The sequence below is a fragment of the Neovison vison genome, chromosome X, assembly GCF_020171115.1.
Source record: "Neovison vison isolate M4711 chromosome X, ASM_NN_V1, whole genome shotgun sequence".
Lineage (NCBI taxonomy): Eukaryota > Metazoa > Chordata > Mammalia > Carnivora > Mustelidae > Neogale > Neogale vison.
Window position 1 is genome coordinate 76097667 of NC_058105.1, and position 22242 is coordinate 76119908.

The 22242-nt window shown below is 38.6% G+C and overlaps 1 protein-coding gene across 1 annotated transcript in view; it reads left to right on the plus strand.

Moving 5' to 3' along the window:
- VSIG4 (V-set and immunoglobulin domain containing 4) overlaps window positions 1-17824 on the plus strand; it is a 53246-nt gene extending 35422 nt beyond the window's left edge. The window contains exons 4-8 of the mRNA XM_044235523.1: window positions 9374-9436; window positions 9969-10046; window positions 14467-14571; window positions 16728-16749; window positions 17087-17824. Coding sequence (XP_044091458.1) covers window positions 9374-9436; window positions 9969-10046; window positions 14467-14571; window positions 16728-16749; window positions 17087-17324 — 506 coding nt within the window. The 3' untranslated portion in view covers window positions 17325-17824. The remainder of the gene's footprint in view (window positions 1-9373; window positions 9437-9968; window positions 10047-14466; window positions 14572-16727; window positions 16750-17086) is intronic.
- Window positions 17825-22242: the final 4418 nt, after the last annotated feature.

Genomic DNA, 22242 nt, shown 5'->3' on the forward strand with positions numbered 1-22242 from the left:
TTGCTAGTTATGGGTCTGTTTAGGTTTTCACTCTCTTCCTCTTTCAGTTTTTGTAGTTTATATATTTCTAGGAATGCATCCATATCTTCCAGATTGCCTAATTTGTTGTCATATAATTTCTCATACTATTCTCCTGTATTTGTTTGTATTTCTTCAATGTTGACTGTGATCTGTCCTCTTTCATTCGTGATTTTATTTATTTGATCTTATTTATTCCTTTCTCTTTTCTTGTTGATAAGTCTGGCTAGGGGTTTATTGATCTAAATAATTCTTTCAAGGCCCAGCTCCTAGCTTTATTGATCTAGTCTACTATTTTTTTTTAATTTCTATAACATTGAGCTCTGATATAGTCTAAGGACTATATTTCTCTTCTTCTGCTGGATTTAGGCTTTATTTACTTTTCTTTTACCAGTTCCTTTTAGTGTAAGGTTATATTGTATATTTGAGGCTTTTCTTGTTTCTTGAAAAAGTCCTGTATTGCTATATAGTTCCTTCATAGACCATCTTTGCTTCATCCCAAAGATTTGAAAAGTCATGTTTTTTCATTTCCTTTCATGTATTTTTTTATCCTTCTTTAATTTCTTGGTTTACCCATTTGTTCTTTATTAGGATGCTCTTTAACTTCCTTGTGTTTTTGTTCCTTTCAAATTTGTCTTGTCTTTGACTTCAAGTTTCAAAACATTGTGGTCTGAAAATATGCATGGTATAATCTCAGTCTTTTGCTACCAGTTGGGACCTGATTTGTGACCAAGTATGTGATTATTTTTTTGGAGAGTGTTCCATATGCACTTGAAAAGAATATGTATTCTGCTGCTTTAGGATGAAATGCTCTGAAAATATCTGTTAAGTCCATCTTGTCTACTATGTTATTCAAAGCTCTTGTTTTTGATGATCTGCTTAGATTATCTGTCTATTGCAGTAAATGAGGTATTAACATCCCCTACTCTTATTGTATTATTATCAATGGGTTTATTTAGTTTTGCTCTTAATTTATTTATATATTTTGCTGCTTCCAGTTTAGGGCAAAAGTATTTACAATTGTTAGATCTTCTTGTTGGATAGGCCCTTTCCTTATGATATAGTGTCCTTCATGTCTTATTATGCCTTTGGTTTAAAAATCTAGTTCTTTTGATTTACAGATTGCTACTGTAGCTTTTTTTTTAATGCCCATTAGCATGGTAAATGGTTCTTCACCCCCTCATTTTCAATCTTGAGATTTCTTTGGGTCTAAAATGAGTCTTTTGTAGTCAGTATATTGGTGGGCCTTCTTTTTTGTTAATCCAATCTGATACCATATGTCTTTTGATTAAAGTATCAAAAAGTATTTGAGTCAATAGCATTTGAGTCAATAGTATTTGAGCCTTCTTTTTGTTAATCCAATCTGATACCATATGTCTTTTGATTAAAGTATCAAAAGTATTTGAGTCAATTTACATTCAGAGTAATTATTGAAAAATATGAAATTAGTGTCATTGTATTTCCTATAAAGTTGCTGTTTCTGTAGATTCTCTCTGTTCCTTTCTGACCTTTGTTACTTTTTGGCTCTATCTTCACTCAAAGTAACCCCTTTAATATTTCTTGTAAGCCTGCTTAAGTATTCATAAATTCCTTTAGTTTCTGTTGTCCTAGAAACTTTTGACCTCTTCTTCTATTCTAAATGAGAGCCTTGATGGATAAAGTATTTTTGGCTCCATATTTTTCCTATTTAGCACTTTGAATATATCATGCCATTCCTTTCTGGCCTGCCAGGTCTCTGTGGATAGGTCTGCTGTCAGCCTTATGTTTCTACCCTTGTAGGTTAAGGACCTCTTGTCCCAAGCTATTTTCAGGATTTTCTCTTTATCTTTGAAATTTGCAAGCATCTTTATCTTATGTCAAGGTATTGACTTATTTTTATTAATTTTGAGTGGGGTACTCTGTGCCTCCTGGACTTGAATGCCTGTTTCCTTCCCCAAATTAGGGCAGTTTACAACTACAAATTGTCAAAATGAACCTTCTGCCCATCTCTCTCTCTTCATCTTCTGGCACCTCTATTATCTGGGTAGTAGTTTGCTTTATGGAATCACTGAGTTCTCTAAGTCTCCCTTTGTAATACAATACTTGTCTTTCCCCTTCTTTTCAGCCTCCTCATTTCCCATCATTTTACCTTCTATATAACTGACTCTCTCTTCTGCCTCATTTATATTCACTGTTAAAACCTTCATTTGTAACTGCATCTTGGTAATAATATTTTAAATTTTGGCCTGAATAGATTTTAGTTCTTTTATTTCTACTCTAAGGGATTTTCTAGTATTCTCCATGTTTTTTTCCAAGCCCAACTAGTATCCTTATAATCATTGTTTTAAATTCTAGTTCAGATATCTCTCTTGTATATGTATTGATTAAATCCCTGGCAGTCAGTTCTACTTTTTGTTCTTTCTTTTGGGTTCAATTTCTCCATCTTGTCATTTTATCAAGAAAACAAATAAAAGAAAAAGGAAATACAGTAATAACAAGAACAACAGGGGGAAAAACAGGAACTAAAAACAACAAAACAAAATAAGAATGAATCAAATAAGAAACAAAACAGAAGTATACAAAACACACACACACACACACAAAAACCCTAGATCCTTAGTGTGTTTTAGTCTGCTTGTTAAAAGAAATGAGATCTTAACTACTTAGACAAGATCCCAAAATAGGATCCAGGATTTCATATATATATATATATATATATATATATATATATATATATATGAGACACATATATAAAATAAAAATTTTAAAAAGAGTAAAAAAGAATTGAAAAATAAGAAAAAATAATACTAAAAGACTAAAGAATTTAAAGAAACCCATAAATGCTATATTTTGTTTTCCTCAAGAGCTGAAGATTTTCAGTTCTCTATTACCTGTAAACTTTGTGATAGCCAGTTTTTCCTGGTGGTCTTCTGCAGGAGGTGTCTGTTGAGATGATTCTCAGGTGCTTTTGAAGTTGCAGAAATGTGCCTTCCCTGCTACGGGACCAGGCTCAGTGTAAGTGGTTTCAGAATCCACTATATTGTGTTGTTTTGCTCTCTGAAGGATTTCAGGACTGATGGGAGGAATGAAAATGGCAGCACTCCACCCTCTACTTCTTAGGCTTAAGGTTTGTGTCCCACCACTCTTCAGTGAGCCTTTACAGAGAAGCAGTCAATCACTTTTATCTCCCTGATTTCTGTCTGAACTCTGTGTCCACCCAGCCTGTGATCTGTGATTGAGCATTTTCATCTGACACATGCAACTGAGTTTCAAGACTACAATTTTTGTAAACTCCTGAAGCACAGACCATGCTATTCCTCCCAGTGGAAGGGGTGGATCTTGCCATAACTCTGCCTTTTGTTGGGCCTCTGCCAGGATACTGGAGGCATGACCATGCAACAGTTTGCAGTTTATAGCAACATAGTGAAGAAAGGCAGCACCTAAACTTTTTGCAGCTGGCTTCTCCCTTCTTATGTCTGGGAACTCTGCCTAACTCAGGCACCCTTGTTCTTATGACTCTGAGATTCCTGAGACCATGCTGTCCCACCTGGGATTCTACTCTGCTTTGCCACCTGAACACCTGTAAGCAAAGAATGCCCCCTACCTCAGAAGACCTATAAAGGTTCTTATTTTGTGCTCTGCTGCTTGTCACTTTTTTTGTGGTAGCCTCCTTAAGCAGCACCCTCCCCTCTGACATATCCCCCAATACATCAGCCTGGATTCAAGTCTCTGCACCTCCTATTTTCCAAAAAAATGGTCATTCTACCATTAGTAGAATTGCAACATTTCTTTTCTCAGATCTCTGATTGATTTTTGGGTGTTCAGAATGCTTTGATAACTATCTAACTGAATTCCAGTGTCCAGACAAATTTAGGGTCCCCTACTCCTCCACTATCTTAATGTTTCCCCCTGGCCAACTTAGGTTTGTTCTGATTAGATCCCTGGCCATGATCTCTTGCAGTTCTTCCTTTTGGAATGAATTCATCCATCTTGGCATTTTGTTTAGACCTCTGTTTACTCTGTGTTAGGAAAAGCCATTATGTTTCCTGCTCTTGAAAGTAATGGTTATACTAAGAAGATATCATATACTGTGCAGAGCATGGAGCTTTAAGAAGGTTTTTTTGCTGTATGCTGTGTGCTATCCACTATTGTGTTTTGGCTCTTCTTTCCTTATGATCAGTCCTCTGCAGAATTGGGTGTTTGGACCTGGTCCAGCGTGTGCCAGCTTTTAACTAGGTGCATTTTGGTGTGCTTGTTAGAAAAAGCTAGATCCTATTCCCCCAGGAACTGAAGCTTTGCAGCAGTATATGACCAGTAGACTTTACACATGCAGGAAGGGGTATTGTGCTAGTCTTCCAGGGCAAAGGTGTGCTGTGTTGGTTCTCAGGCTACTTGTCCTTGTATAGATGTACCTGCAGGGTGTAGTAGTATGGGGTTTGAGGTAAGCTGCTCCAGCCTCCACTGGGAGCATTGTGTTGCTCACTGAATTCAGTCCCTTCTGATGGGCAGGGCTAAAATAGTGTCACCCCACTCTCTCATCCCCAGAAGGGGAAGTTTTCACCTGTTGATGTTTAGAAAGCCCTCACAGAAGAGTGAACAATCTACCCTCTTGCGTTCCTTCTTGTGCCTTCACTCTGTATGAGTCTTCTGTTTACCTGGTGGCACTTTACTCCTGTGTCTATCTCAGGCATGTGTCTGGGTTTCAAAGCTCCAAATTTCAAGGACCTGGCACAGGGCCTATCTGCACTGATCCTCTGGGGGATGGTCTCACCATGCTATGACTGCTGCTGCTGCTGCTGCTGCTGCTGCTGTTGTTGTTGTTGTTTTCCCTAGAAATGTAGTCATATAACAATGTGGAGCGAGGAGCTTACAGTAAAACAGAGCCAAATGCTGGCTTCCAGGTTAGCTGTCCTCAGCAATGTTAGTTAATGGGACCACCCAATAGCACCCATATGCTCTTTTGTACCCTGAGAGACAGTGCCACCTCTCCCAAATGCACTCCAAGAGAGGGAACTGTTTCTCCCCGTGCAACCTAGGGAATCCTCAGACCACGCGATCTGTTCCTGGCCTCTGCCTTCCTTCCCCACAGGAACAATGCTAAGCCCACTAGGCGTAACCATGTTAATGCTGCAGACTGCTAAAACTTCAAACTTTGAGTTCCCCTGCTTATAAAAACTCATGATAGTCAGTCCCTCTCTTTTTCCCAGTCAGTGGTTTTGGGGAAGAGTTTCTTTCTCTTTATTTCTTTCTCTTGCACACTGCTTTCACTCTTTCTTTCTCTCTCTCTCTTTTTCTCTCACTTCTCTCTCTGTGATCAGGGGTCTCTTGCCTCTGCAGCCCCTGCAATTCTTTCCTCCCTCAAATCAACTTTCCACATCTCCTACCTTCCATAGTGTGGCCATTTTTCTGCCTCTAGATGTGCAATTTGCTCTCTCAGTCCTCAGATTGATTTCTTGGGTGTTCAGAATGATTTGTCATTTATCTGGCTGTGTTTGAGGGACAAGACAAGCAAGCATAGGGTCCACCTACTAATCGGCCATCTGGATACTGTGTAGTTGTCTTTTAAAATCAGATAGAAGAAAAGTAGTTACAAAAAATAACATTTATACTCTTTATATTTACTTATGCAGTTGCTTTATATTTACTTATACAGATGCTTTATTTCTTCATGTTGATTCAAGTTACTACCTAGTGTCCTTTTATTTGAGTTTGAGGAATTCTTTTTAGGATTCCTCATAGGACAAGTCTGCTGGTGACAAAATTTCCCAGTTATTTTTTTATCTTAGAATGCTTTAATTTCTCCTATGTTCTTGCTAAATATAGACAGTTTTGCTAAATATAGAATTCTTGATTGATGGGATGTTTGTTTTAGAACTTCGAATGTTATCTCAGTGTATCATGTCTTCCCTTGTTTCCAGTAAGGAATCAGCAATAAATATTTTTTCTTTAAAGATTAAAGATTTTATTTAAATTCAAGTTAGTTCACATATAACGTAATATTAGTTTCAGGGGTAGAGTTTAGTGACTCATCAGTTGCATATAACACCCGGTGTTCATTGCATGAACTGTCCTCCCTAATGCCCAATTACCCTATCTCCTCCAGCAACCCTCAGTTTGTTCCCTATAGTTAAGACTCTTTTATGCTTTGTCTCACTCACTATCTTTATCTTATCTTGCTTGTCTTCCCCTTCCCCTATATTTCTCTGTTTTGTTTCTTAAATTCCATATATGAGTGAAATCATATGGTATTTGTCTTTCTCTGACTGACTTATTTTCCTTAGCATAATACCCTCTAGTTACATCCACATCATCACAAATGACAAAATCTGATTCTTTTTGATAGCTGAGTTTCATATATACATATATATATATATACATAAAAATGGATAAAGAAGATGTTATATATATATTCTTTATCCATTCACATATATATATATATATATATATATATATATATATATATATATATATAAAACATCTTCTTTATCCATTCATCAGTTGATGAAAATTTGGGTTCTTTCCATGTTTCCATGTTTCCCCCTACTACTCAGCCATTTGGAGACTGTGTAGTTGTCTTTTAAAATCAGATAGAAGAAAAGTAGTTACCAAAAAAAAACCCATTTACACTCTTTAATATAACAAAATATGGTTATATACACTGCTATAAACACTCAGGTGCATGTGCCTCTTCAAATCACTATTTTCTTGTTAAGGGCCTAGTAGTGCAAATGCTGGGTTATAAGGTAGTTCTATTTTTAACTTTTTGATGAACCCCTATTCGGTTTTCCATAGGGAGAAATCAGTCATAAATCTTTTTTTTTTAATCAGTCATAAATCTTATTGTGAATCTCTTATACATGACGACTTGACTCTCTCTTGCTGCTTTCATTATTGTTTCGTGGCTTTGGCTTTTAATTATGTGTCTAGGTGTAGATTTTTTTTTTTTTTTAATTTTACTACTTGGAGTTCTTTGGGCTTCTCGTATTTGCAGAATACTGTTTTTCATCGAATTGGGGCTTTTTGACATTATTCACAAATAATATTCTGTCATTTTTCTCCTGTATTTCTAGAACATTTATTATGTGTACATTGGCACACTTGATGACGTCCCACAGGTCTCTGAGGTACTGCTCATTTTTCCTCATTCTCTTTTTTTTCCCCCAATTTATTTATTTTCAGAAAAACAGTATTCATTATTTTTTCACCACACCCAGTGCTCCATGCAAGCTGTGCCCTCTATAATACCCAGCACCTGGTACCCCAACCTCCCACCCCCCCGCCACTTCAAACCCCTCAGACTGTTTTTCAGAGTCCATAGTCTCTCATGGTTCACCTCCCCTTCCAATTTACCCAAATTCCCTACTCCTCTCTAACGCCCCTTGTCCTCCATGCTATTGGTTATGCTCCACAAATGAGTGAAACCATATGATAATTGACTCTCTCTGCTTGACTGATTTCACTCAGCATAATCTCTTCCAGTCCCGTCCATGTTGCTACAAAAGTTGGATATTCGTCCTTTCTGATGGAGGCATAATACTCCATAGTGTATATGGACCACATCTTCCTTATCCATTCATCCATTGAAGGGCATCTTGGTTCTTTCTTTATTATGTGTACATTGGCACACTTGATGACGTCCCACAGGTCTCTGAGGTACTGCTCATTTTTCCTCATTCTCTTTTTTTTTCTGTTTTTGTGGCTTATTTCAATTTTCATCTTTTCAGATTTATGGATTCTTTCTTTTGCCACTTTGACAAGCTCTATTAAAATTTTCTGCCCTTCATGACTTTTTTGTGATTTACCTTTCAACTCCAGTTATTTCCTCTTTTATAATGTATGTTTCTTTATTGCTTTTCTCTATTTGGTTTGAATCAGTTTCATATTTTCACTTCTTTAGGCATGATTTCCTTTATTTTTTAACATAGTCTCAAATAATTTATTCAAAATCTTTGGTTAGCAAATCTAATACATTTGCTTCCTCAGAAACAATTTCCATTTATTAATTTTTTTACCTGTCTATGAGCTTTCTAGTTTTTTTTCTTAATACCTCATATTTTTGTTGAAAACTGGAGTTTTTAAGTAATATAATGTGACAATTATGGAAGTCTGATTCTTACTCTTCCTCCAGGGCTTCTTGTTGACATTGTTCATTGTGCTAATCATTGTTTATTTGTTTAGTGACTTTTCTGAATTAATCCAATATAGTTTTTGTATTATTTGTCACAGATGTCCGGTGAAGTCTCTACTATATTAGCTTAGTAGTCAGCTAATGATTAAATTGAGATATCTTTATATACCTAAAACCAATAAATTCCCCAGTCTTTTCTAAAGGGCTCAGCTTCCTGTTGAAATATGTCTTAAGCACTCACCAAGGTAGTTTATACTGGTGCCATAACCTTTACTTCTTGCTTACATGGAGTCTCAAGTTTATGACTTTCTCATGTCTTTCCTGAGCATGCACACAGCACTATGCTTGGCAGTGAACTTCCAGATTCTTAAGAATGTGTCAGAGATTTTCAAAGCTCCAGTTGACATTTCATTCTTCAGTTTTCCTTTCTAAGTGTTTTGGTCAGTCTCTTGTTTCACTCAACTGTTATCCATTGTCTCAGGCAGTTGTGTGACACCTATACCCCTTTCCCAAGGGAGAGTTTTAGCACTGGATAACCAAAAGATAAGACTTTGAGTCAGGAAACCACTGCACAAGTGGTTTGGAAATTAATCTGTTCAGCTCACTCAAACCTACTATTGTCCTGGGGAGGAGTAAAGGGGTTAAGGGAAGTTTAAATGGCACAAAACTGCTGTTATTAATAAGGAAGCATTTTGTTTTGTTTTGTTTTGTTTTGTTTTAAAAAAATGTTCCCTGGATTGATGCAAACCTTTGACTATTTTTTTTTTAATTTTGGAAAAAATACTGATTTTTTAAAATGTTGTTAATTATTGTATTTCTTTTGTGAAGAAACAAGTGTCCAGAGGTCATAACTCTACCAATCCCATTGACATCAACCATAGCCAACTTCCTTGTAATACCTTCTAAGTCCCTCTCAAGAAAACTAATAGCTAAATTTCAGAAGTTAGTAAAAACAAAGTGTCTTTCCATTTCATATAGAAAGACACTCTGGACTCTAGTTACACATTCCTTGGGGGTCTATGAACTCTGGTTTAATAATTATACCTTAAAATGATGTGAAGTATGAACAGGTAACACCCACCTTTCCAGCATCATGAGAAAAGTGTTGAGAGAGGTCCAGGTATAGACCTGACTGGCCTCTACTTACTTCCTCTTAGTTGGCTTTCTTACTTACTGATTTCCCCCAGGGAATGCAACTGTTCACTTTAGGGTGCCAACACCCTTGACTCAGCTCCCTTTTCCTTGCAGACACCTCAAAGTCAATCAAGACTAAGACTGAAACACCTACAACCATGAAATATCCCTTGGAAGGTGAGTTTCACTATGGTTCAGGTGTAATAGAGTCCTGAAATGATGCCATAGAAGCTAAAGGAGCCATTATATGGCTCTTTATTATTATTATGGCTCTTATTACCATAAGAGGTCACTGGGTTCCTCAGAGGACACATGGAAATAACAGAATGGAAATAAAAGAAAGGTAGCAATGATTAAAAAGTTGTGAAAAAGTAGAATCATAAATATATATACACTTTGTGAAGACTTCTGAGTCAAAAGTAAGAGAGACTTGGGATGCACATATGGGAAAAGAGAAAGTTCTGTTTTGCTCATCTTTCTACGGAACTTTTGATATGTTGTACTGCCCTCTCCATGGGCCTCTTTCTACCACTAACAATAAGAAACTAAGATACCTCATCTCATAGTAATAATGATCAATACATGACCAGAAATTCTAGCAAGCTCAGCATTGATGCCCAGTGAAGGCACCCAAACTTTACAGTCACCCTCTACCTCATTGTTCTTGGCTGGAAGAGAGCCCTCTGAGCCAAACACTTTGTTCTCATAGCAACATCTACAATGAACCTGATTTGGAACTGGACCACTGAAGTGGATGGCTATCTTGGGAAGACCAATGCTGAGCCAGGTAAGGAAAATTGAGGATTTCCATCCTTCCTTTTTGGATCTGAACTTTGCAAATAAAACTTCCAAAAATACACACTGTTCTGTGGAATTTAATTCTTCAAAACATTGCCACACAATGGTCAAAGGCCCTGAAGATGAGAAGGGTGGGTGATATGGAGAGGGAGAGATGCAAAGTTAAAGTGCGGTTAAGTGGTAGATGTGTTCTTAGCTGGTCCTCTGTTGTCATAGTAATACACCTCCCAAACACTCTAAGCAGGAATAGGAATGGGACCATGACCTCAGCCAACCTTCCTTGGGAGATGGAGATTGGAGTACCTAAGGTAATTTCAGGGTTTCATTACTTGAGCTCTTACCCAGGGCTCACCAAACAGCTTGCAGCTGATTTATGATTTCTCCAAAGTTTCAAGAATCCTTAAGTTATGATCTCAAAGATACAAACCCCAAAGAGAAGTTTTTTTTGTGTTTCACCTGAAGCTTATAGTCAGCTTGTATGCACTAATATGACTGCATTGATTGTTTAAAAGTGAAAAAAAAAGTTACAGTAGTTGATAATTAGATGCTTTCCTTAATCACTGAGCAACCTATTATCACCTGAGCTGCTCTACCTTATCCCTTAGGACTCCCCATACCACACATGGTCTTACAACAAAAGTTGTTGATGTCTAGTATAACAGGGGACTTATGAGAATTCAGGTTTACAGTAAGCATCTGTTTCAATTAGTTGATGCTAAATAGTAATGACTATCATGACTGGTTTCATCCTCTGTGTATCATTAATTGTGGATTTTTTAACTGTTTTTTTTTTATTTTTTGTGGGGGAGAGGACTTTTTAACTTATTATGTTCAATAATTGGGCATTCCTTAATACCCGTGTAAATTCTCCCCTTCTGGTTGCACAGGTATTTTTTTGCCTATTTATAGCCATCTTCCAAACTTGTTTTATGGGATATTTTTGCATTGCCACCTTTGGCTTAAAGGCTTCCATAATTCCATGCTTCTTGCAGAGTAACATCCAATAACACAAGGGAATTAGAAGATAATTTTTGGAGATTTGGTTTCAGAAAATGGGAAGATAACCCAGGAGGAATGGGAATTCTCAGATATTGGGTGTGTGCCCTATATCCTCCATCAGTTTTTGTTTTGTTTTGTTTACTCCTTGACTCCTTCTAAGGAGGATCCTTCCTTTAATTTCCATCAGTTTATAGCTTTGGCTTTCTCATTCAACCCCAAAGCAGCAGAATACACATTATTTTTATGTGCACATGGGACACTTTCCAGAATAGATCACAAACTAGGTCACAAATAAGGCCAGTGCAAAAAGATTGAAATCATAGCAGGCATATTTTCTGACCACACACTATGAAACGTGAAGTCAAGCACACGAAAAGAAAAATTAGAAAAACCACAAATACATTGATGTGAAAGAATATGCTACTAAACAATGAATAGGTCAACCAGAAAATCAAAGAAATGTAGCTTGAGTTTTCTCAGCTCCAACCACAGTTCTGAGGACCACAAATATCAGATTTTTTTTAATTTTTTTAATTCAAGTATAATTAACACAGTACTATATTCATTTCAGGTAAATAATTTAATTATTCAACAATTCTATACATTGACAGTGCTCATCATGATAATTATACTCTTAATCCCCTTCACCTAAATATTCCGTGGTGGCAATCACCAGTTTGTTCTCTATATTTAAATCTGTTTTGTTGTTGTTTGTTTCTTTTCTTCTTTGTTCTTTTGCTTTGTTTCTAAAATTCCACATGAGTAAAGTCATAAGGTATTTGTCTTTCTCTGACTGAATTATTTCACTTAGCATGATGTCTTGATATCTTTTAGATTCACCCATGTTTTTGCAAATGACAAAATTGTATTCTTTTTTATGACTGAGTAATATTCCAGATTTCTAAGACAAAGTATTTTAGAGATTGGTAAAAATAAAGCCAGTTGCAACAAAAAATCCTAAGGACAATGGAATTCCTACCCCTCTTTATCCCCTAATCTTATCGACTAGATTCAGAATATTGTAGCTACAGTATATTAGACATTATACAATATTTTCATTGAACTTATGGGGAAAAAAATACTACACCTGAGTCATCACAGTATTTATTTTTTCTCTAACAGCTATAACAATTAGTGCCTCAAACTTAGTGCCTTAAAATAATGCAAATGTATTATCATGCACTGCTGATGATCAGACATCTGACACATTGAGCTCAGATCAAGTTATTAGCAGGGATGTGTTTTTTTTGTTTTTTGGTTTTTGGTTTTTTTTTCTGGAGGCTCTGGGTAAGAATCAGTTTCTTTGTTTTTTCCAGCTTCTAGAAGCTACTCACATTCCTTGGCTCTTGGCTGCCTTCCACCATTTTCAAAGCTGACAATGTATCATCCTCAAGTCTCTCTCTAACTCCGATCTCTTTTGTTTCCCTCTTCCACTTTCAAATGACACTGTTGATTACATTGAGCCTGCCCTGATAATCAAGCTAATCTCCCCAACTCACTGTCAGCTAACTAGCAACCTTAAATACACCTGCAACCTTAATTTCTTCTTATAATTTAAACTTAAATACTCACATATCCTGGGGATTTGGATATGAACATCTTTGGATAACCATTATTCTGCCTACCACAGTCATACAAGAAGTAAAATACAGATCCAGGACTGGAAGCCCAGACCAGTGGTTTCCTTAAGTTTGTAGGCACAGTTGGGATAGCTATTTAGGAGACTCTTTTGAAATATGTTTTGAAGAAGGAGAAACCTGAATACATGCCCAAAGAGTGTGAATAAAAGAATTATTTAATTTTATTTTTAATTTAGTGTTTGCTTCAGCAGCATATATACTAAAATTGGAATGATAATTTTTTTTAATTTAAATTCAATTTAGTTAACATATAGTGTATTATTAGTTTCATGGGTAGGATTTAGTGATTCATCAGTTTACAAAACACTCAGTGCTCATTACAGAAAGTGTCCTCCTTAATGTTTATCACCCAGTTACCCCACCCCCCACCCACCTCACCTCCAGCAATGCTCAGTTTGTTTCCCAGAGTTAAGAGTCTCTTATGGTTGGCCTCCATGTCTGTTTTCATCTTTTCTTTTTTTTAACTAAGAAGTATTATATTTTTATTTTATTTTAATTTTTTTCAGCGTAACAGTATTCATTATTTTTGCACCACACCCAGTGCTCCATGCAATCTGTGCCCTCCCCAATACCCACCACCTGGTACCCCAACCTCCCAACCCCCGCCCCTTCAAAACCCTCAGATTGTTTTTCAGAGTCCATAGTCTCTCATGGCTCAGTGGGCGAAAGTCTCTTATTTTTTATTACCTTCTCCTATGTTCATTTTTTTAAAAGATTTTATTTATTTATTTTTCAGAGAAAGAGAGCACAAACAGGGGGAGTGGCAGGCAGAGAAGGCATAGGGAGAAACAGGCTCCCCACTGAGAAGGAGTCAAATGTGGAAGTCCATTCCAGGATCCTGGGATCATGACCTGAGACAAAAGCAGATGCTTAACCGATTGAGCCACCCAGGCATCACGATGCTCATCTTTTTTGTTTCTTAAATTACACATATGAATGAAATCATATGCTATTTGTCTCTCTATGACTGACTTATTTTGCTTAGCATAATACCTTCTAGTTCCACCCACATCATTGCAGATGGCAAGATTTCAATTCCTTTCAATGGCTGGGAGACATATATCTCATATATATGATTATATATATATATATATGTATATATATATATATCACATCTTCTTTATCCATTCGTCTGTGAATGGATGTCTGAGCTCTTTCCACATTTTAGTTATTGTGGACATTGCTGCTATAAACATTAGGTAGGGTGCATGTACCCCTTTGAATCATTATGATTGTAACCTCTGGATACATACCTAGAAGTGCAATTACTGGGTTGTAGGATGGTTCTGTCTTTAAATTTTTGAGGAAATTCCATGATGTTTTCCAGAGTGGTTGCACCAGTTTGCATTCTCACTTTTTCAAGTGGTTCCCCAAGGGTGGAAAAAATTTGGCTAGAAGTAATTGACCAGAATATCAATAACGAAGTTTTTTTTTGTAAAGTGGGGAGTCAGATACTACTTTCTTTTAAGAGTAGGTGAAAACTCCTAGTCTTGGTTCCATGGAAAGCATGGAGAACTAATTTAAATGCCCAGGCCAATCAGTCATCAATTAGTGGGTTTGGAAGAATGTGTTTACACATGGAGTTTCTAGCCTCTTTCCAGCCTTTCTCATAGGTCTTGGGTCTTGTTTGTCTCTCTGGCTATCTAATAAAGCTAGGAGAAAATTAAAAATGGGTAAAAAAGGGTTATGGGCTGGTCTGGGCTGATCCTTGGAATCTATTTCTGAACTCATTTTCAACAGCACACCTCTTTGTCTTGTTTTGCCTTCTAGGAAAGGACCTGTCTATCTTCTCCATTGTTCTCATCATTTCCCTGTGCTGTATCGTGGTCTTCATCATGGCTTATGTTATGCTTTGCCGGAAGACATCCCAACAAGGTGAGTGATGACTATGACTGAGTGACTTTGCTCATCAATTCATTCTGAGAGCACAGTTAAGCATAAATTGCATCAGCCACTGTGCTAGGCACTTCAAAAGGCTCTCAGCATACTTTGGGATTGAAGTTTAGGGTTTTTGGAGACAGACATGCAAGCCAACAATAATGTACCAAAATCTTTGGTACAAAGCCTAGTACAAGCCTTCACTGTAATGGATGGTCTTAACGAGGGTGCAAGAGAAACAGAAGTCACAATCCTTGGCCTCAAGTTGCTTAGAATTTATTTAGAAGATTCAAAGTAGAAACATGAAGTTTATCAATATACATACATAGCAATAAAGGCTATAGACTCAAAGCCTGGAGAAAACAATCAATACTAAAGTTTTCCGGAGAAGAGAGTCAGAGCCTAAGTGATTAACAAGAGCTCTTAGAAGGAGACAGAACTTAGACCAGGCCTTGGATGATGAAAACAAATTAGAAGGCAGCATTCTAGGAAGGAGAAACTACAAAAGTAAGGTGCAAATGCTTAAAAGGTGACTGTGAGTGAGGTCATTAGTGTAGAAAATACATGAGTAAATGCAGGGGGAAAGGGAAGTTTACTTCTGATTATAGAGTGTTTTAAATAGCAGGCTAAGGAACTTGGAATTTTTTCTCTAGGTCTTCCAAAGGAACTAGAAGTCATAATTTTTTTAAGCAAAGGAGTGACATTATGAAGGTGCACTTTTCAGGGATATTTAACAACTGTGAGCAAACAGAGCAGGAAAAGAGTTTGGACATTCATTTCTAAGTAAAACCTAGCTACGCTTCAATACCTGCTGCACTCACCATTTTGCTTAACATTAGTGTCTTTTTTTTTTCTGTAGCAGCTCCTATTCCCAAGTAGCCTGGTTTCCACCATGACTTCCTCCAGCCAAAAGGGAGAAAGGAGCCTTAAGAATTTCCTTCTCCTGGGTCTGAAGTATAAGCTCTGGTCTTGGCCAGTTAGCATGGCTATGACTCATGAGGTTGAACTTGAAAGTAGAGATGTCCCAGGTAGCCACAAATCCCAGCAATACTAAAAACCATTAATCATGGTCTCAATGAAACTAGGAATATACTATAACCATATTTTATTGTCTCTCTCTCAAAAAACTTCCAAGGCTTCTCATGTCTTAGGGGATAGAAGTCAAAATGACTCATGCTATTTAAGGCCCTCTCTGATATAGCCTATCTTCTTTACCCCCACCACTCCTTATTTTCATTTCAAATCACTGAAGTCCAACAGGCAAATAGCCCACACACCTCATGGCCTTATGGTTTTCCCTTCTGGATTGTCTTCCCAAAATTTCTATTATTTACTTCTCTGTAAGAGAGAGATAGCCTCGGGCCATCAATTCAATTTAACATGTAGTTACTGATTGCCCACTATCAGCCAGGCAGGGACCATATAAAATGAAAAAGACAACACCTGTGTTATGGAAGCTACCAGCCCAGTGGGAGAAGTAAGACATGGAAACATATGGCTGTATCACAAAGTAGATGGTATAGGGCATGCTCTGTTTGCTTTGTTGTGGCTTAAATCATGCATTCCCAGTTGTATTCCTGTAAGATTATAAACTCCTGGAGGCAGTGTCAAGAGACATCCATATTTGTACCAGGTTATAGAACATTTAAGCCTGCGCAGAATATAGATAGTTCTTCTCCATAGACACTAGGGGGCAATGGTGATCTACTTAAAGATTTTTTCTGGGTGCCCAGTGGAGATGAGTACATTTGGGAATGGCTTTGGTCGTGGTCCCTGACAGATTAATTCAACCCCTTCTGCCCGGGCTCTGGCCTGGCCAGCTAGTTTCCACAAAAACTCCCTGGGATCTTTGGCAAGATTCCCTGGTGGCGAGTGTGTCCAGTTCCAGTGTCCCTTCCCCTACCACAACAGGCAACTCTTCCAGCCCAATGTTCTGAGTCAGAGTATGCCAAAGAAAATCATAACCAAATGTGATTCCTCAACTTTTCTCTGAGAAATTTGTATCCCTGTGCTTCAGTTTACCTTCCCAGTACCTCCCAATTCCCCCTTTCTGTCTCCCCTTCCCTTACCCTTTGACTGGTAACCAGTGTCCATATTTGGCCCTTGTCCACTCCCCATGGAGACTTCTGACTTGATGCCTCCTTCTTTTCTAGAGCATGTTTATGAAGTGGCCAGGTAAGACTGCCTCTGCTTTTCCATCTTCTGATCCCTCCCCTGCCCTCATTCTGTTAATCACTGGCATGAAGGAAAGGGAGCTTGGCACAAACCCAATTCTAAGCCCAAAGGCCTTCAGGATCAGAGCACTGCTTTCTTTCCTCTCTGAAGAACCTCCTGAAGTTCTTTCTTGGCTCACTGATCACACAGGATAATCCAGATCCATCAGCCTTCTGTTCCTAGAATGCCTTGATAAAAAGAACCTAAGGGTTAGTTGGCAAATTTAGGACAGAAGTATGGGAAACTAGAGTTCCAGGCTCAAGTCCCTCTTTATGAGTGGTGGGATCTTGGGCCACAGGACACATGCCAGAGAGGCCAGCAATTCTGGTGAAGCTTGGAGAGTGGCAATTTTCACAAGTGGTTGCTCCAGCAAAGAGCCATCTTCCCAGACTCCAGGCAATGACTACTCTGAGGATCCCTGCCTGGGCCAGGAGAACCAGACCATCGCCTGGATCAACAGTGACTATGCTCACCTGCTTCACACAGTTCCTACAGATTATGAGCTTTTGGCCACCAAGGACACTGGCGTCTGCTAAAAATGTCCTGCTAAGCCAGGGCCTACTGACATAATTTCCTATTCAGCCTTCTTCCCTATTACCTCTCTTCCTGGACGACCGAACGTGTCTTCCCTGCCCAACACTGAGGTTCCTAAGAGTGACTGGTTTTGCCTAAGAAGTTACCATATGCACATCAGCAAGCCTGATGCTGGATCAGGCCTTAGACCATTCTATTTTGTCTTCTTCTACTGCTTCTCTTTGAACACCAGAGGGAAGTTCTCATAGCATTAAGACTTGGTCATCCTGCCTCCAGACACTGCTCAACTTTGGCCTCTTGCCACCAGAAGACCAGAGGGAAACTCAGCTTTGCCAGCTCAGAGAACCAGTTGTATTCAGGACCATTTCCCTTTTTTTAGGGTCAGATAGCTTTTAATTAAGATTTGTATGCAATAGACCAGGATTCAGTTTTGCTCCTGAACTGTGACTCTAGTGCTCTGGTGTTCTTTTGATGCTCAATAAATATCTAATCATGATAGCAACCTTGGTTGTATTGGTCTTCTCTCAAATACCTACCAAGTGATTAAGGTGAGACTAGTTGAGATGTTTGGGGACTTGGAATTATAAATAGCACCTTTTCTTTTTTGGTCTTTCTCTTTCTCACCAGACCACCTTTACCTTACTTCAGAGGTGGGTCCTCCATCTGGGACACAATGAATTTTTGGCAACTGCCAAAAAGGCAACTGCCTTCCATTCCTTTCTCTGTCACCCTGCCATCTCCACCTGGATGACTCTCATAAGTTAGTTGGACAAATGAAAATGAAGGATCTTAAGTTAGTTGGACAAATGAAAATGAAGGATCCCTTTTTCTGTTTCAGGGGACTGTAGATGCAGAGATAAAGGACTACCTTTCTTTCCAAAGTATGAATACGTCACCCTCGAAAATTTCTACCTCCTGGAATCCTAAATTCTTTGCAGTAGTTGTATTCATCATAGGTCATTTCTATCCCCTGGCCTCTTCTTACAATGTAGAGTGAGGGTCAAAGTAAGGAAGTCTTCTTCATCAAGCATAAATGGGAAATAGGAATGTAAGGGTGTGTGTGTGTGTGTGTGTGTGTGTCCATTTGCATATGTGCACACATGCATACAGCTTTATTTCAGTCTCCGCCCTGAAGACCTATTCTAGGCTGACTCAACACTGCTTCCTTTCCCTCAGATAATTCATGTTAAATCAACTTCTTTGCTCTTCATAGAAGCTGTTTTTGCCACTTTTGATTCCAGTGCAGTCCCAAGGTCAGCTCAGGTTTTACCAAGTGCTTCTCTCCTTTGGGATGACTACAGAAGTTAAAATAGTACAAAGAAATGAACAAGAAGGAATCTACTGCTTCATCACCATCAACCCACCAAGTCCATGGTCAAAACTTCAGTGTTTCCCCCCATATGTCAGATAAAGATAGCTGCTGAAAGGAGCAACTTACTCTTCCCCATCATGCTTACAAGCCTTTAAATCAGGGATCCACCCAATGGAAACCTCAGCTTCCTTCACAAAACAGCTGTGTCCATTGAAGGGCATCTTGGTTCTTTCCACAGTTTGGCGACCGTGGCCATTGCTGCTATAAACTTTGGGTTACAGATGGCCCTTCTTTTCACTATATCTGTATCTTTGGGGTAAATACCCAGGAGTGCAATGGCAGGGTCATAGGGAAGTTCTATTTTTAATTTCTTGAGGAATCTCCAAGATGCCCTTCAACGGACGAATGGATAAGGAAGATGTGGTCCATATACACTGTGGAGTATTATGTCTCCATCAGAAAGGACGAATACCCAACTTTTGTAGCAACATGGATGGGACTGGAAGAGATTATGCTGAGTGAAATCAGTCAAGCAGAGAGAGTCAATTATCATATGGTTTCACTTATTTGTGGAGCATAACAAAAAGCATGGAGGACATGGGGAGTTAGAGAGAAGGGGGTTGGGGTAAATTGGAAGGGGAGGTGAATCATGAGAGACTATGGACTCTGAAAAACAATCTGAGGATGAATACCCAACTTTTGTAGCAACATGGACGGGACTGGAAGAGATTATACTGAGTGAAATAAGTCAAGCAGAGAGAGTCAATTATCATATGGTTTCACTTATTTGTGGAGCATAACAAATAGCATGGAGGACAAGGGGCGTTAGAGAGGAGTAGGGAATTTGGATAAATTGGAAGGGGACGTGAACCATGAGAGACTATGGACTCTGAAAAACAATCTGAGGGGTTTGAAGTGGTGGGGGGGTGGGAGGTTGGGGTACTAGGTGGTGGGTATTATAGAGGGCACGGCTTGCATGGAGCACTGAGTGTGGTGAAAAAATAATGAATAATGTTTCTCTGAAAATAAATAAATTGGAAAAAAATAAAAAAAACACAATCTGAGGGCTTTGAAGTGGCGGGGGTGGGTGGGAGGTCAGGGTACCAGGTGGTGGGTATTATAGAGGGCATGGATTGCATGGAGCACTGGGTGTGGTGAAAAAATAATGATACTGTTATGCTGAAAATAAATAAATGAAAAAAAAATTTAATAAAAAGCAGCTGTGTACAGTCCCCACAGTCTCAGAAGAAAAAAAACAACAGCACATTATTCCTACTACCCTTAGAGAAGAGGATGACTAGGGTTAAGAAGAGAATCTTAATCATATGTCCATTAATAAAAGGAACCCCAGGGGCACCTGGGTGGTTCAGTGGGTTAAAGCCTCTGCCTTCAGCTCAGGTCATGATCCCAGGGTCCTGGGATCGAGCCCCACATCAGGCTCTCTGCTTGGCAGGGAGCCTGCTTCCTCCTCTCTCTCTGCCTGCCTCTCTGTCTACTTGTGACCTCTGTGAAATAAATAAATAAAATCTTTTAAAATATACAAGGAACCCCAAATCCAGGGACACTCCCCTGTTATCCCCATAGAAGCTATGGACTCCCAGGGATATTTCAGAGTCTCTTGTCTTAAAAAGCTTAGGAATCATTGATTTTAATTCTCCTTTATTATAAATAAGGAAATAAAACCACAGAGGAACAGTAACAGTCTAAATTCACATATCATGACAGAACAGAGACCAGAAAGCAGGTCTATGAACTCCTAGGAGCATAGTCATTGCAGCAGAAAACTTCTGGGTATCATCTTTGCCCCAAAACTAATACTTTCTTTCCATACAAGACAAGCCAGTAAGAGCGTCTTAGGTATAAGGCTAGCCCAAAGCTGCAGGATAGGCTTAAAAAAAAACATGGGATGATAATATATAATTGTTTTAGGTGGATGACTAGTCAGGGGAAGTTTAAAGGAGACTCCCAAGAGAAGAAGAAGATATGAGGTCCCTCTAGGGCAGTTTTTCAAGTTTTGGCCAAGAGATGGCCTACAGAAAAAAATTCCACAATTGGATAAGCATGAGAAACGTTTCATTCTATAGCTCTCTACTGGAAATTTCCAATGCATCATTAGACTATTAAAGGCTCTGAAAATCCTGTAATAAAGCACCTGTATAATTTTGAGTTACCAAATAATTCTAAAACATATTAGCCCTCTGAGGGCTACATATGAGCCTACTTCTTTTTTTCCTTTCTCCTCCAACCCCGACTATGTTTCTTAGGAGGAAAAACCCTCACAAACCCTACAGCATTATGATGACAACAGTTTAGTTTAGTTTTTTGTTTTTGTTTTTGTTTTCACAAAAATCATAGATGGCACTTTGACTCAAAACCAAGGATAATGGTTTAATAGAGAGTCAATCATTTAGTAAACATTTATTTTTTTCTGTAACCAAAGTACTGAGCTACATACTGGGGTAAGGATGGAAAGGGGAGACAGCAATCAAGGAAACACTGTGTTGTCCTCACAACTTAGTGGGGAATTAAAAAATATCACCTGGAAAAGTTTACTAATAGTTCAAGAGGTGCTATTAGGCAATAGGAGAAGAAAGGGGTACATGTAAGGACCAAGACAAGGAGTGTTTGAATAAAGAAGAAAAGATGTGTAGGTTAACTTTCAAAAGTCCTTGGAGAGCTTGGACTTTGTCTGGGCCAGAAGTATGAGAAATAATTGAATAGGCAGAAAAAAATGGAGAAAGTATTACCAGAAGGAAAAAAAGACACGGGGAAGAGGAAAAAGATTGATGAGGTCAAAATGTGTTTTTATTTATTTATTTTTTTATTTTCAGCATAACAGTATTCATTATTTTTTCACCACACCCAGTGCTCCATGCAATCCATGCCCTCTATAATACCCACCACCGGGTGCCCCAACCTCCCACCCCCCCGCCACTTCAAACCCCTCAGATTGTTTTTCAGAGTCCATAGTCTCTCATGGTTCACCTCCCCTTCCAATTTCCCCCAACTCCCTTCTCCTCTCTAACTCCCCATGTCCTCCATGCTATTTGTTAGGCTCCACAAATAAGTGAAACCATATGATAATTGACTCTCTCTGCTTGACTTATTCCACTCAGCATAATCTCTTCCAGTTTTTTTTCTTTTTTTAAAAAAAAAAGTATGTTATGTTAGTCACCACACAGCTCATCATAGTTTTTTTTTAAAGATTTTATTTATTTATTTGACACAGAGAGAGAGAGAGAGTTCGCAAGCAGGCAGACAGGCAAGCAGTGGTGGGGGGAAGCAGGCTCCCTGCTGAGCAGAGAGCCCAATGCGGGGCTGGTTCCCAGGAACCTGAGATCATGACCTGGGCCAAAGGCAGAGGCTTAACCCACTGAGCCACCCAGGTGCCCTCATCATTAGTTTTTGATGTAGTGTTCCATAGTTCATTGTTCGCATATAACACCTACTATATGCAATACATGCCCTCTTTAATATCCATCACTGGGCCAACCCATCTCCCCACCCCCACCCCTCTGAAACCCTCAGTCCATAGTCTCTCATGGTTCATCTCCCCCTTTGATTTTTACCCTTCATTTTCCCCTTCCTTCTCCTAATGTCCCCCATTT